This window comes from Myiozetetes cayanensis, unplaced genomic scaffold (assembly GCF_022539395.1).
Source record: "Myiozetetes cayanensis isolate MyiCay16 unplaced genomic scaffold, myiCay2020 scf7, whole genome shotgun sequence".
Classification (NCBI taxonomy): Eukaryota; Metazoa; Chordata; class Aves; order Passeriformes; family Tyrannidae; genus Myiozetetes; species Myiozetetes cayanensis.
The window spans coordinates 18992466-19008526 of record NW_026087964.1 but is presented as its reverse complement, the minus strand read 5'-3'; the positions used below and the strand labels follow the sequence as shown (position 1 = coordinate 19008526).

The window sequence follows — 16061 nt, the reverse complement described above, 5'->3', positions numbered from 1 at the left end:
GTAAATTAAATGAGAAGTCCTTATATATACTGTGAGGACTAGTTGTTTTAGCATCTTACAGTTTGTAGTCAGTAAGTAAAGGCACAGTGCTTGGTCAATGATACTTTTTACTGTCAATGTCATATTTGTTTATCTCCATGGGTAAATTTTGGAGGAAAGCAGAAACTCCATTATTTGGAGGTTTTCTTGGTTCATTATAGGAATTTTACCAGTCAGGATATCATACCCCTTTTATCTGTTGTTGAGTGACAGCTGTATTAAAAGGTCTGTGAAAAGGTTTGTCAATTTTGCATGACCACTCTTGTAGATTTTAAGATATCACAGAAATGTTCACAACCTGTCTGTACCTGTAGGAGTTTGGACACTTTTTTAGCAGTTTGTCTGGACTATGAATACATAACAAGATCTTTGGTGTGTACGTAAAGCTCCAACAAGAAAATTACAAAGATATGAATTCAGAAAACCATAGCTATACATGGTACTTTTAAAATTCACTGATTCTTCTGGTCTCCAGAGAACGGTCTTGGTAAATCTTCAAAGAAGATTTCCGTTCGTGAAACACTTTCAAAGTCCAGATGGCTACATAAAATTGTAATAGTAATAGCTATGTTTAAAATTGTCCTTGTATGAACAAGAGTTGCTCTGGGTGCTAATTTTAGGGGAAGTATTTAAAACTATGTGTGAATTTGAGATGGTGGCTATAGGGTTACCTGTTTCAGCTAAATGAAAAAAAGGGTGGAAAGGGTCAAACAATAAAAATGAGGAAAATTGACGATTTTTCATGTAATTATAGATTTTGCATATGTTAGACTGGCATCCCTTTGGGATGAAAAATGTGTGAAGGAAGGAGCAAGAAATGGACTCTAAAATGAAAGCAACTTCTATGTATTAGAATTTGTGTATTTTAAGGAACATGATTGCCTCTTTAAATATGAGGTGCTGTTATGAATGGCAATTGGAATAAGAGTAAAGGTGAAAGCTTTGAATATAGGCTGTACTCGCTCATACAGGTTTTGTCTTTTATTTCAATGTTTATTTAGTTGTACTTTCTTTGTGTCATCTTATGACCCTTCATGAAGCAGAAAAAGTGAAGATCATAGCCCATGCAGGCTGCAGTGGCTTCAACCTCTGTAGCTAATAAGATCCTGCTGAATGAGCTCCATGCTGCAGAGAAGCCCTGCTGGAAGGGAGTCACTGTAATTGTTGAAATTGGAACTTTGCCTACACTTTTCTTTTGTGTGTGTGGCAGGAGAGGGGGGTGACACAACAAACAGAACAGGTTTGTCTCGCTTGGTATTGTCGGGGTATTTAGGAAGATAGCAAGGCAGGTTTTGTATGCAGTGTTACCAGCTTGCTTTTGATGCTTGGTTCTGTCTTGTGTGCCTCAGGTGAGACTGTTGCTTTCCTAGTATGTTGAGTGACAAGAGAAAGGAAATATGTTCATGAAGAATAGAGTATGATCTGAATCACACTTTTTGTACCTCAGTTGAGCTCTGAACTGTAGAATAGTTGGAGAATTCAGTTTCGTATATTTCTAAAGCAGGAGTGCAAATGACTATAGTCCCTTTAAGTCATGGACTCTGCTTTCTACTAATAACTTTAAACTACTTTGTGTTAAAATATACAACTTCATATAGAATTCAGTTCCTTACGTTGATGCAACAGCTCACACAAGTTACTTAAGAAGTAATGGAAAGGTTATTGGACCATAACTTAATGCCATGCATACAAATTCTTTGTAATGGCAAGCCATGGTTGAACCATGGATTGTTTCTTCCTTTTTCCTTTCCAGCATGTTTTTGCACAACTGAGAAACTTATGAATATTTGGAATTATGACTTTTTCTCTACTCTATGTTGTCTTCCTGCTTTATTTTTGAAGATTAAGAAATAGCAGCTTTTCATTTTTTTTCTGCATGTGTTTGTAGCTGTTGACTTTGAACATCACTTTCCAGATTTCATCATATTGTCTTAATTCACTGTGAACATACACTAAAGCCTTTACTTCTGTGATTAGGGAGTAAGGGAGTGGGGAAACGTGAGACTCCATGTTCTCTGTTCTGACCTACATTCTTTAACTCTTGTTAAGACCTGAAATGTTCATTAGCTGCTGTTATTTGCTGAATTTGATTGAAACCAAGCATCTATCTGGAGTAAAAAGTTACTTGGGGTTACATAGGAAGACAGATGCTCCTGTAATTATGGAAACCTGATTTTTATGGAGAACTCAGCTAAAAACCTTTGAAAATTCAAGGAAGATCTATGTGAAATAACATTACCTCCATTACAGATTTGTGCAGCCAGTCTAATCATGGGAAAAGAGCTTATTTCTAAGACATTACTTTCACCCAATTATAATGTGGTGCATTAGATACTATAGGATGCTTTCTCCTTCTACAGGATCACTACCTTATTCAGTGCATTATTTATTTACTAACTGTTTGTAATTTTAATTTCTTTTCATGAACTAACCCATGCCTTTTTTATTACACACTGTTGAAAAGTACCTTACGTTTGAAAGAATCCTTCACCAGTAAAGGTATGTTCTTTGAGGAAATAATCAGTAATTGCTGTGTGTAGCTATTTGAGAAACAGTGATTAACTTATTTTTCATCAGTTCCTGTTACGTAAAGGAACATGATTGTCTCGTCTGTATGACCACACTGTTTTGAGAAAGAGAAGGAAGAATTCAACTATCCATATATTTTGCATTCTCTGTTTTCTCAGTTTTTTATGGGCAGTTGGGAGAGAATAGTTTTCTGTCAAACTATACCTGCTCAAAATACTGCTTTCATAGGTCTCGACTGAATTTCCAATTGCTCAGCAGTTCTGCAAATCAAACCCTCGAGCATAAAGACAGGTACTAGGAAATGAAAAATGTATAGTAGAATGACTGTATGCTAAGGCTTTTGATTTACACTGAGTAGAAACTGAAAAAGGCAAAGATAAGACCTAACTCTCCAGGATAGTATCCAATCACTTTAATTCTGTGATACTCCTCTTTCTCCTCTTTTCTTTTTTTTCTTTTTTTTCGTATTTTGCAGTCCATACAGAAAGGGAGCTTTCATCCTCATGTGTCCTAGTTCCATCCCATACATCAATCAAGGCATGGGCCTGATAGTGCATAATCAAGTGATGTAAGACTGTATTGATACTGTAAAATACACACACATAGCTGCTGCAGTGATGATTCTGCATTACTTCTGTAATAACTGAATAGAGAGATCTGTAACTTACATGAGGAGTAACATCTAAGGTTGTAACAACCTTAGACTGTTGATCAGGAATGCATTTTTGAAATTAATCTCTTAGTTATTCCCACCTCTTACGTGTTGGCTTTCATCATAGAGCTGCGTCAAAGTACATGTATCAGACTTCTTTATAATGTAATGATGTGGAGTGATACAGAAAGGGATGTACTCCAGTAGCATATCCAATACACTCCACTGAGACAAGTCTACTACATGGTACTGGCTAGAGCTGGTTTAAGTGGCCCTTCTTGCCTTCTGCTTTCTTCTTTCTAACCTCCAGAATTTTGAGTGCCAGACTGTCATTACAAATTCGTTTTTGCAATAATAGCTTGAATCATTTTCAAGTGGTTCTATTATGGGAGGAAAGAATTTTGCTTAGTTAAGAACCTAAAAATGATGACGTGACTAGCTCACATATAATGTCAGATGAGCGCAAAGCTACACAGTGAACATGCACAGGCGACTGGAATTCTGGCATCTTCTTACTCATCAGGACTTGAGTTGGCAAGCTTCATGTTCTTTTAACATCATTTTTTTGTGCCTACAATTATATACTGTATGCTTCACTGCTGTTTCATTTTGAGACCTCATTAGGGAGACTGTAAGAGAGAGAGTACATATGTCTTTACTCTTGGAATTTTCTATTCCTATCCACGATATGTAACTATCACCTGAAATCTATATTAAAATGTTTTAGGCCATGATGAGGTATGTAAATCTCTAAAGATTTGAAAAGCCTGATGAAAAGTAAATGGTGATGCTAAGCCCAGTATATATAAAAGGAGAGGAAATCAATATAAACTTGTGGAGAAGAATTAATACCATCAAAGCAATTTCCGCATTACCAGTCACTGTTTCTCAAACTCTTTAATACATAAAAATGTCTTAATTTTTTTTTTATTTTACCATGGAAGCCAATTTTTCTCACATTTCTGTTGCAGAAATTAGCCTTCCTTAATAGCTGGAAAGACTGAAGTATATACCCCCAATTAATGAAGAGAGTAAAAAAAAACTATAAATCCTTCATCTGAAGAATTCTAGTTACTGAATTTTAATCTCTCTGGAATAATTTGTTTGTTTGAAGGGAATCAAATGCCATGGGGTTAGAATGAAGGAAAAGTCTAAATCATGTTAAATTGTTAACAGAATTCTCAGATCTTGCAAAAATAGTCTAATTGCCACAAACTTTGTGATAGCTTCCCCAGGGTAAACCTAAAGAGCTATTGCAAATTAAATGGTAAATTCAAGGAACTGTGTAAAGTCCCATTTTGGAACTCTGATTAGAAATATTGTCATTAAAGGTCAAGAACTTTCTGTGTATGGCTAGTAGGACAGGAGGAGTATCAGAAATATGAATGGTCTTTTTGTAAATTAATGGTAGGGTGGTAAGAAAGATAGCTGTTAAAAAGAAAAAGTATGTGTGCATTTATAAACACATATACATACATGTGTGTGTGTATATATATGTTTAAATGTAGTATATTCTTCTTAGTTTATTATCTCTTACCTCTTACAATTATTGGAGCTTTATTGTAGTTATCTATGTGTTTGCATGCGTGCACGCCCTTAAATATTGCATGAGCTCAGGATCTGACAGCTAAAGACAAAAAAAAGCTAAGGGACCATGATCTCATAATTGACAGGAAGGAAACTAATGTGTAGGGAGAATACTGAATCGATGTAGCAATTTCCAAAAGCACTGTGTTCCCATCATACACCAGCACTATTTCTGTACTTTAGAGTTCTGTACTTCTGTATTTTTCTTCAAAATACACTACAAATATATATATGAATGTATATGTGTGTGTGTGTATGTATAGAGAAACAGTTTCTTGAAATCGTGGGAACAATTTTCCTTTTTCTCTACTGTTGCTATTATTCCCATCGTCCTCCAAAAAAAAAAAAAAAAAAAGATAAAAATATGAAGTGATATTTCTCATATGAGAATAATAGTTAGTTAACCTTTAAAATAAAGCTTGGGATTTATTTTTAATGATTTTTATATGAGGGGTATGTGTAAAGTTATAATTGAGGTTGGATTTTTTGGTTGCATTTTTCTGAGATGTTTTCCTAATGCAATGGATTTTTTTAATCAACTTTATGTGTTGTGGAGGTAATTTTAGATCTATGAAAGACAGTGCATCCAAAAACATGATAATAACTGCTGAAAAAATAAAAGTTGAGGCACAAAAGCAGCATCTCTAAAGCTCATGTGCTCTGATTATTTTGGTTTGACTAGAACACCAAGAATGCCACCCCAGGTGTTACTAGCACAAAACTAAGTGGAAGGGAAAAAATAAAAAAAAAGTAAGAAAAATATTCTACTATTCAGGTAGCAGAAGCAGAGTTTTTGTAGAAGAGCATTTTTGCAGAGAAAGTCTGCTCTAACTGAGAGTCACAAGATTCAGCCTCAGATTTACAAATTTGTTTACAAATTACATAAAGAAAGATGCCCAATTCTGTCTTTTTAAGACAACATACTGAAATTAGGTGTCCAGCAACTCTGAAAATTAAGCTTGTTTAGATATAGGCTGCATGATTTCATTCATACCTAAGTGTTCTTTAACCATGGTGTTTATTTCTGTGTCTGTAAAGCAGTAGTGTTATGCTAGGAAAGGTATGAGACTAATACTGAATTTCATCCAAAATAGAATTGAAGAAAGGCTAGTAAAGCCTGTCACAGGGAAGGCAGTTTTGTACAGTGAGAGACACTTTGTAGATACATATTAAAGGTTGGTGTTAAAAAAACAGTTAAATAACTTCATGGTTTATATAGAGATGGCGGGTTTTCATGCGTTATGTCTTTTTCAGACAGGGGTAATAATGACAGCAGGTCTTGCACATTATAATCTTTCCTCCTTCAGGAAGGAACAACAGAAAACCAGTGCTCATCTTGTATTGGTATTTTTAGCCTTCAGTCAACTGTGTTGTTTAGTGAATACTTTTGATCTATTATTATATCTATAAGGAATTTGTTTGGGGTTTTTTAAAGCTCTTATTGTCAACCCATTTTTCAACCTTTCTTAAGATTTATGAAGATAGTATAAATGCAGACATTTAAGTTATATCTATAATTAAATATATATATTTTTTTAAATCCAACCCAATCCTTGGCTTTCTCTGTGCATTTTTAAATCAAACTTTTCTTTGCTTGTCAGAAAGTCTAGCGCAGTTCAGTGTATCTGAAACAATGAGCTTTCAGTCTGTAGAGGCAAGACAACTCTCATTCCGAAAAGATACTGCTTGGTCTTCCTATCGGTATGTTTTGTATAGTGCTTGAATGGCCCTATTGTCCTTTTGTGCACTCGAAGTGAATGGATTTATATTTCAAAGTGGAGCACTTCTTTCTTCCCTATACCAATTCCCACTTCTGTTTCTGAAGGAGAGAAGAAGACTACACTCCTGAAAGCATGTAAGTTCTGAGCACTGAAAATTAGAGTCCTGCGTACCTGTCGTTCACAAAGCCTGGTTTATGCCAAGTGTTGTGCACTTAACATAAAGAGGTTGTTTGGACCATTATGGAAATCACTCTATGAATTTGCCTAATTTCCCACCATCTTCTGTTCCAAAAAGTAGATTGTGATATCCTAACGTTTCTGACATTCTTCACACTGAAATTCAGTACACTAGGTTCTTATACCCTAGCTGAATGTAGAACATAATGAGTTATTCTCTCTTCATTAGGATTGTTCATACACTGGGCATGTGTGCAGATTTTGGAGGGTTGGTGCTACAGCTATGCACTTTGTTTGTAGAGTGCTTTCTGGGTTCTGCATTGTTAAGTTCAGTCCAACAAAGTTTGGTGTCTGTTTTCACGGACGTTAATGTGTGTGCACGATCTTCGTGTGGTAGGTTGCTTCCATGCAGCCTGCTTTCTTTTCGCTCTAAGGAAGCAGGTGCAACTAGTTGGTTGAAGGTATAAAAAAGAGACTGAAATGAATATAGGATAGAAATTTTCAAGAAGGAACAGTATGGAATAGCTGGGTGAATGAAGTTTAGTTAATGTTTCTTTCCTCTTATGTAGTGAAATTCTCAGTTGTCAGACAAAAAAACCCCAACATACATGCACAAAAGGAACTCCTTTTTTTCACAATTAGGATTTGGGAAATCTATGAAGTAGGATGCTGCAGAGACCTCAAAGCATGTTTTGGGTTTTTTTTTACTTCCTTGAGGGTGTGTCTGTCAGTGGCTAGTACCTATGTCTGGCTTTATTGCCACTGTTTATTCAGGGACTTTCCAAGGTGGACATCCTTAGATTACTGGAAGCTTATTTGAGAAAATGAGAATGTGCCTTTTCTTATTTGCATTGTTTTTATGACAGTTGCCAGAAGCAAGTGCCCAAAGGGAAGCTACTGTACTAGGGAAACTTTTGATCTGGCTCAATATGGTAGCTGTTATTTTGGTCATCTCTGTTAATCATTTACCCTCAGTAGACTGTAATCTGGACCTAAGAGTGCATTAAACTGGCTTCTGGCAGTCATTCAGCTGTTGTTTAATAAACAAAGAATGCATTGCACTGTTCAGGTACAAGTATAATCTTGTTACCTGTCCTTTAAAAGTCAGGATTTCTTAAGGCCAATTATTTGAAATAACTGAAGCCAGTGAATGAAACATGCATCCAATTTACATCTCAGAAACATAAATCATTTAATCCTAGACAGTTAAAGGGTTTGGATTGTTTTGGCTTGGTTTCTTTTTTTAATTTTGCTGATAGAAATAAAAAATTGTATTTTTCTATCCTCAATCTTTTTTTATTATTTCATGCTTCTGTTTTTCTCACTGGTGATATCTGTCTCTAAGAATGCTTCACTGCTACAGAGGATGCTGTCAAGTTCATACTCAAAAGGAGATTATTCTGCCCACTCCTTTCCCATTGAACTGATCTTTGAGGATGAATTAGGGACTGTGTAGGCTTCATAGAACTCGGCTTTCTTCTAAGGCAGGTGTGTCAGTATGAAAACCTGTGATTTATAGGGAAATGGAGAGAGGGCTGAAGATGAAGAGGAAGAATAAAAATGTCTAGGTTACAGGATATGAGGGTAGAAGAAAATTAGAAATGTTTAAAAATTACGTTATGTGAGGAGTGGCTAAACCAGGTTACTTATTTAAAAGTTACTACTTTTTATAAAGAATTGTGCTGAAATCCACATCTGGGTTCCCCACTGTTACAGTCAAAGGTAATGGAATGTAAAAAAATCAAAAAATTCTTAATAAGGAGTCTGTCAAGGAAACATTAGCTGATTTATCCCCCAGTATGTTTAATTAGTTTATATGTTTAATTTTAAAAATCTCATCCTCAAATGGGCACTACTGTGCTTTTTTGGGTATTATTCTCTTCAATGCCTCATGTGATATAATTGATACTTCCATCTTATGTCAGATTTAACACTAACAATCATATCTAAAATAGTATTTTTATTTGCTCATACCTGAAATAGGGGAATAAAATTAAAAGAGTTATGTGAAGTATTTTTTCCATGTGAGCTTTAATGCTCAAAAATTTGAAAAATCTTACAAAGAGAAACTTGTCAGTGATGCAGGTTTAAATATGTATTAACTAGGAAAACAATCCTCTCTGCACAGGCAGAAAACTCAAGCTTTTACACTTCAGTGTTTTAATTTTTATCAGTCTGTACCCAGCTACTTGTTATATGAGAGGTAACTTAGTGAACAATTTGCAGGTGGTAAGATATGTGAATTTGGCTTTTTGCTTGGGTGATGAAGTTTGGTTTGTTTTTTTTTCTCGGATGCAGTTACTATTTCCAAGAAGTATGTTAATATTTCCAGAAATTCACCTTGTGGAAGTGATTACCACTAGATGAACATCTAAGTCAGTTTAAGAAGGAAATACTGATGGTGTTCCAAATAGATCAGAAATAACGTATGTAACACATTTTTCAAGATGCATATGTATGAGAGGTCTTCACAAGAGCTCACTGAACATTTTATTTTCCAACTGTGTTAATGCAAAATTTATTTTTATTTTAAGTACATTGTTCCATGCAGGGGGAAAAAAAAACCAACCAAACAAACCACAACAATTTCTCCTGGTTTAAGGCAAAAATACTTTTTAATAATTGAATCACAGCTCACCCTTTGTCTCTTTTAGGTGCTGTATAGGACTTCTTTTCAAAGACATGCTTAGTTCAGTTAATAGATAAGAAGCATGAGCAACCGAAGGTTTAAGAAAGAATTTTATACATAATATGTCTTATTTTGTTAAAACACTCCATCTAAAAGTAAGAAAAACTGCTGTAAATGAGAAGGATTTAGATATATAAACATTATTTAGACACTGAAGCATGATTTAAGCTTTTTAAGGTTTTTTTTTAAGCTTTTTTAAGATTTACTTCTGTAATTTTACATCCACTTTTTAATGCAATCAGTTGTTTAAACTTTTTGTATTTTTTCTCTTATTAATAGTTAGAGTGTGCATTTTATCTCCTACCAGCAATCAAGTAAGGTCATTCTAACACTTAGAAATGTACTGTTTGGACAAAATTTAGGGAAGCTTTATTTATGCATTGATGATTTAGAAGTAGCTTGTATGTTGTGGTGAAAGTGTCTGTTACTGACTTTGGGTTTTTAGACCATGCCAAAAAAATTGTTCTGTACTTGTTTGATTCTTGAATGATAACCCCCTGAATTTTTATTAACTTTTCCCTAGGATTTTAAGACTGGATTTGGTATTACTTTGATCCCTATGAATGTGGCAAATGTAAAACAAGTGGATCGGGCTGCAAAGCAATCTTTTGAAGTGATTACTCCTTATAAAAGCTTTAGGTGAGAAATTTAATATTTACATTACAAAATATGCAATTAACTAATGCACTAAAGAAATACTTGCTTCATACTACAATGCCTTAGCTAGTTTGCATGAGGAGGTAATGTTTTTATTAAGAATGTTCAGCAATTTTTTAAAAAAGGGAAGGATTTTCTGTTCTTTGTTTACCTATGTGCTTCAACTGACTAGGCATATTGTGCCCACAGATTCATATTTTTACATAGCCTTCTTTGTTCATTCTGTGCAAGGTCAAAAGAAAAAAAAAAAAGAGAAATTCCTCTACTTTACCAGCTTGAATCCATCCTAAAGAATAATAAACTGCAGTAGTGAAATAATGCAACATACATTTAGTATTAAGCATTTTATTTGAAAAGAATCTTTCATGTGCCATCCCTTGTAGAAATTCTGGTTGAAAGCAGTTCAGAGTTTTACTTAAGCTGATGCTGTGACTTGTAATGATTTTAAGAAAATGAAAGTGTATGCTGAAAAAAGCCTTTTGTTTTGTGTTGTAATGTTTCTTAGATGAAATCTCAGTAATGAAGGAGAAAAAGAAATCACTTTATTCTCCTGGACTTTCTACATGTTAGCAAATACTTTCATTCTCAATCGAATAGGATGTAAATTAATCTTGGTCAGCATTTTGAACCTGTGGCTAGTTGGCAGATAGCTAGTTCTTTGACTTTCCCTAAGACATCACCATGTTGATGTTTCTTTATTATTTAATTTTTAAAAAGGATAAATTTAAATAAAAAGCAAGTCCATTTTTACTTCTCAGTTATGCTTTTACTAAAGTTCAGTCTTTAAGTTTGGTATGTGGTAACATGAAAAGATTGAAATTAACTCAGGAATGTTGTAAGAATGGTATAAAAGCTATATAGCTTATACTAGTAGTGTTTTTGTTGAAAACTGCATATGAAAACGGAGTTTCACTGACTAAAATACAAAATAATACATTCCATCTTAGTTTTTATATCAGTGTAGAGAAAGATTTTTTGACTGTGATTTCAGATGTAAATATAATAGAGAGACTACAGACTATGTTTTATTTGTCTTTAAAATAAAGATCACTAACACAGAAAAGTCAATTGTTTCAGCTTTACAGCAGAGTCGGAAAGAGAGAAACAAGACTGGATTGAAGCACTCCAGCAATCTATAGCAGAAACTCTATCTGATTATGAAGTAGCTGAGAAGATTTGGTTCAATGAATCCAACAGGAGCTGTGCTGACTGTAAAGCTCCCAGTCCTGACTGGGCATCCATCAATCTCTGTGTTGTCATCTGTAAGAAGTGCGCAGGTAGAGTAATAAATGTCATATTTGCATATCTTTGTATGTCCTTGAATTGGCTTTTTTTCATTTTTGAAGGGTTATCCTTGTGGAAGTTTTGAGAAACAAAAACTGAACATAACCTTTTTTTTAATACGAAGGTCATTCTTATGCTAAAGCACTTCCATGCGTAAATGACAGGTCTGTGGTGATTGAGTTCTCTCAGATGAATAACCCTTCATAATTAGATTGAATTAAGACACACTAGCACTTCATGGGAAGTGGCTGGCTTTTGCATGGCTAGATGCCAAAGAATAACAATTTTCAGTGTATAAATTTTGGGTATTCATTTTGTTGTATCTGGGCATATGGAGCCCCTGGTGGTCTAGTGGTAAAGGCGCGGCGCTATCACCACCGAGACCCGGGTTCGATTCCCGGTCAGGGCCACTCCCGGGCAGATGGAGCTCGTTAGCCCTTAAAGGCAACCCACCTACGTCCTAAGGACCTCGCTGCCACCGTCCAAGCTCGCTTGGCCCCGGCAGATGAACCTTAGGATTAAAGGGTGGGCTCAGTTCCGCGCACACTGTGTCTCACCTAAAAAATCCAATGCGCAGGCTGGAAGGTGTAAAGACCTTCCCTGGATCTTCACTCGCGAAGACTGGCCATTATTTTTTTATTATTAATTTTTTTTTTTTTTTTTAATCTGGGCATATTTTACTGCCAATAGGAATAGCTTTTTCAGATTAGAAAAAAAAAAACTATAAAAAACTAGGAAAAACTTTTTCAACTAGACAAAAGTCTAGTTCTATTATATTATAGTTAAATATGTGCTTAAGCAGTAGATTCAAGGAAATAGTTTATAATTCTAGGCTTTCTTTCAAAACATACTCTCCCAGAAGTATTCTACATCAGACAGCCTTCTTTGCTTATACATTACTATCAAATGAAATTCACTTTTTCTTTTTTTCTTTTTTTTTTTTTAAAAGGATGTATTTTTGGTGTTTTTATTCTATATTCAAATGTCAAACCCAACATTTTTTTGAAAATAACAATTAGAATAAATCTGTATTTTTAAATTTTTTTTTTGTGATCTCAGCAGACGCGAACCCCAGTTTAAGTGCCTTAGTTAAGTAAAACTACTCTTGGATTTTCAGGACAACACAGATCTTTAGGACCAAGAGATTCAAAGGTCCGGAGTCTGAAAATGGATGCCAGTATTTGGAGCAATGAACTTATTGAGGTATGTTGTGATATTCTAATTCTTTGTTAGAATTCTAACATTTCGAAACCTACTGTATGTAAAGGAGTAATTTACTGCTTTACTCAGAAGAAAACCAAGCATATAACTGGTAAATAACATGGTGCTCTTATAGGAAAGTCTATATTTCTGAGCATAATGTACCTTTACATATATAACAAATATTCATTTGTTTTGATGACAATTTCTCTTGTCCAAGTATCTATTTTTTAGGGGAAAAAAAGAAAATGCTTTTGGACAGCAGTCATGGTGGGGAGTATTCGAAAGGGGAAAAGAAAGGAAGCTTCTCACTAACAGTTTGTCTGCTTGGGGTATTAAAAAGCAGTGGTGGTAACAAGTGGTGCTGATTAAGAGGGTTGAGCCATCAGTGTTTTCTTTAAAAACACATGCTACTCTTCTCTGAACTTTAGCTGGTATTTTCTAATATGTACTGAAGTGTTATAATTGATTAGCCTTGTAAATCATAGCTGATGTTGATGATAAGTTATGACTGCAGACTTTATTTGTAGATGACTGCAGGCAGTGACTGAGACTTCTGTCTCCTGCAGGGAATTTTCTTTTAATAACTTTCTTTTTCAACTTTTAGTAGCTGGAAACTATTTGGAGGCCAGCTTCATATCCTTCATACTATTTTGCTGATTTTTTTTCTTGCATCTCATCCAGCTCTTTATTGTCATTGGAAATAAGAGGGCAAACAGTTTCTGGGCAGGAAATCTTCCTCCAGATGAAGAGCTGCATATTGATGCCCCTGCAGAAAAAAGGATAGCATTCATTACACAAAAATACAAAGAGGGAAAATTCAGAAAAGCACCTTTTCTCTACAAAACCAAGGAACAGTTGAATAAGGTAATATGGTTAAGCCCATAGTGCACTTTTTTATTATATTGTATCTGTATGCAGTTTGGTCATCTTGTTAAACTGATGAGAAATAAATTCAGATTCCTGAGTGACATTCTGACACAGTTGAATAAGAGTTGTTTTGGAGCCTTTACAGGCATAATATCATGATTACTTAGTTTCCTGTTTTTCCCGTTAGCTTGTTTATGGAAGGTTATGGTACTTGTAGGGTGTCTCTAATATGTCTTCCTGAGCCATCAAGTGCACCATCTAGGGATGCAACTTAACATTTTGCTTCTTTAGATTCCTTACTAAGTGTTTTTTATATCTTCTATGTCTGACATCTAACATTCAGATACATTAGATGATTCATTGTTATCAGTGGTGAAAGTAGCTCATGCACTCTTACACATTAGCTTGTAGCTTGTTGAAAATGAAAAGGCTAAAATTAATTATTAAAAATGTGTGTTCTCAGTTTTTCCTTTTCCACAAACAACTAAAGTTCTTTACAGTTATAAAACGGAAAATTATAATTATCAATGTCTATGTAAATTCAGATGTACATTCGAGTGAATTCTAATAGCCGTTGGTTTGAGTCACAAATTCATTCTGTTACAATGTTAATGCATTGTTAATACATGAGTCAGATTGTCTCAAAGAGTATGCAGAGATTGTGGGGAGGCAGTAACATTTAAAAATTGTGGTTTGAACTACAGAGATCTCATTTGTTCAGTGTTACTGTGTTGAAAAACTGTTATTTTTTTGTACATTTAAAAAGTTGTAAGTTATTCACAGAAGTTAGAATAAGGGCATACAAGAGTAGTTATCAATGAAACACCCTTAGCCAAAGTGTATAACCACCTCACTGTATAGCTTGAATTTATGTTTTCTGTATTTTGCTGAAGTTGGGAAACATTTTGGGGCATCATGGGGAACTCTTTGTCTCTGAATAACAAGACATTTGGATTGTTTTCTATTTATTGGTAGCAGCTGTGCAAGAGATTTTATTTAACACTGTAACTGCAGACCACAGAAGGTAACTCTGTGTTTTAAAGCCTGATTTTTCTTAGATCTTTGGGGTTTGTATTTTGCATGGAAGGGTGTCTGTCAAATAATAACTTAAATACTGGGAAAAATTGTCAAATTCTCTACAGAGTCATGAAATGACCATGTAATAACTTCTGCTTCAGTCATTAAGGAAAACTGATTTATTAACTAAATAATTTAAATAAATATTAAATCATAGAAATTGTAGTGGAATAAGTTGCTGTAATTGTGTAGCCATTTCTGATTTTGAGGTTTTGGACTAACATTCTGGAAAAATAAAAGAAATTTTGTCATGTTTGTCTGTCTGTGTATACAAAAATAAAAGGTTGTGGGGAGATCTTTAAATTTCAGGGAAGGTGAACAAGTAATAAGATAGTAAGGAATAGTTGCCTTATTGATCATGACCATGGTTTTTTAAAACTACCTAGGAATTTAAATCTAATTCTTAATAATAGAGTTTAAGGATCTAATATTGTCCCTTTCGTTGAAGTTTTGAGGTCTGAAATAATAGGATCTTTTTCTTTAGTAGTTTGGTGTAAATAAACAGCAGGCTTCCCCTCCAGTTGTATGAATTCATGTTATCCTTCCCAAGTGAAACTTGTGACAGCAACATCCTTTAGAGTTTGGGTTGATGATGTTTTTGTATTTTCCTCTTGTTGCTGCTTTTTTCTAGATTCAGACCATACTTCATGATTTCTCATACATTTCAATGTTTACAATCTTTGAAAGTGCAGGGGAACCATATTGGAGGTGAAAGGATTTGTATCTTACATGTACATGTTGCCAGTAACTTTCTAATTTAAACAGACTTCTTGTTTTCCTTCTCCATGAGGCCCTGTGTGCTGCTGTAGTCAAGCAAGACGTGCTAGAAACTCTGATGTTACTCTTTAGTGGGGCTGATGCTATGTGTGCCACTGGAGACCCTGTTTACAGTACTCCATACTTATTAGCCAAGAAAGCTGGACAAAGACTGCAGATGGAATTCCTGTACCATAATAAATTCTCAGGTAGGATGCATCTCTTTCTTTTGATCTTCTAATTTTATATTGAGCAGAAGGGAAGGAAATAATTTAGCAGAAAAATTGACACCGCTCAGATGTCTTGTTTAGGATTCAAAAAAACCCAAAATGATAACTCATAGATCTCAAAACCTTATTTTATAGCCGGAAGAAAAACATAATCTTCTCTGCTGATATTATCAGTCTTTTACCAGAAAAATGGATATATACAGTAAACAAATATCTAAAGTGTTCATCTGGAACTTGTTTTTGTCTTAAAGATTATTTAAATTACTGCATACAGACTTACCTGTTTTTAAACAAAGTTTCCTCCCAAAATAAAGCTCACCTCTTGAACCTGCAATATGATCTATCCCAGAAAACTTTTTTTTCCTACATTGCAGATTCTGTTGCAGCTTGGAGCACATGATAAGCTTTGGCCATGAAAGTCAACAGTTCTGGTTGCAGTGTGCGACTGTTATGAGGCTCTTGAAAACAGAAAGCTGTTCTTAACAATAAATATATATATATATATATAAATAAATAAATAAATAGTTGAGAAAGGCTGGACAGTACCTGAAGCAGTTGGAGGCTGAAAGTTCACATGCAGATTTACACTGAAA

The 16061-nt window shown here is 34.6% G+C and overlaps 1 protein-coding gene across 1 annotated transcript in view; it reads left to right on the top strand.

Annotated features, from left to right (window-relative positions):
- The window catches only part of ARAP2 (ArfGAP with RhoGAP domain, ankyrin repeat and PH domain 2), a 121192-nt gene that overhangs the window by 47349 nt on the left and 57782 nt on the right, over positions 1–16061 (top strand). The window contains exons 10-14 of the mRNA XM_050338557.1: positions 9918–10033; positions 11129–11328; positions 12453–12538; positions 13220–13402; positions 15273–15447. Of these exons, the coding sequence (XP_050194514.1) occupies positions 9918–10033; positions 11129–11328; positions 12453–12538; positions 13220–13402; positions 15273–15447 (760 nt within the window). The remainder of the gene's footprint in view (positions 1–9917; positions 10034–11128; positions 11329–12452; positions 12539–13219; positions 13403–15272; positions 15448–16061) is intronic.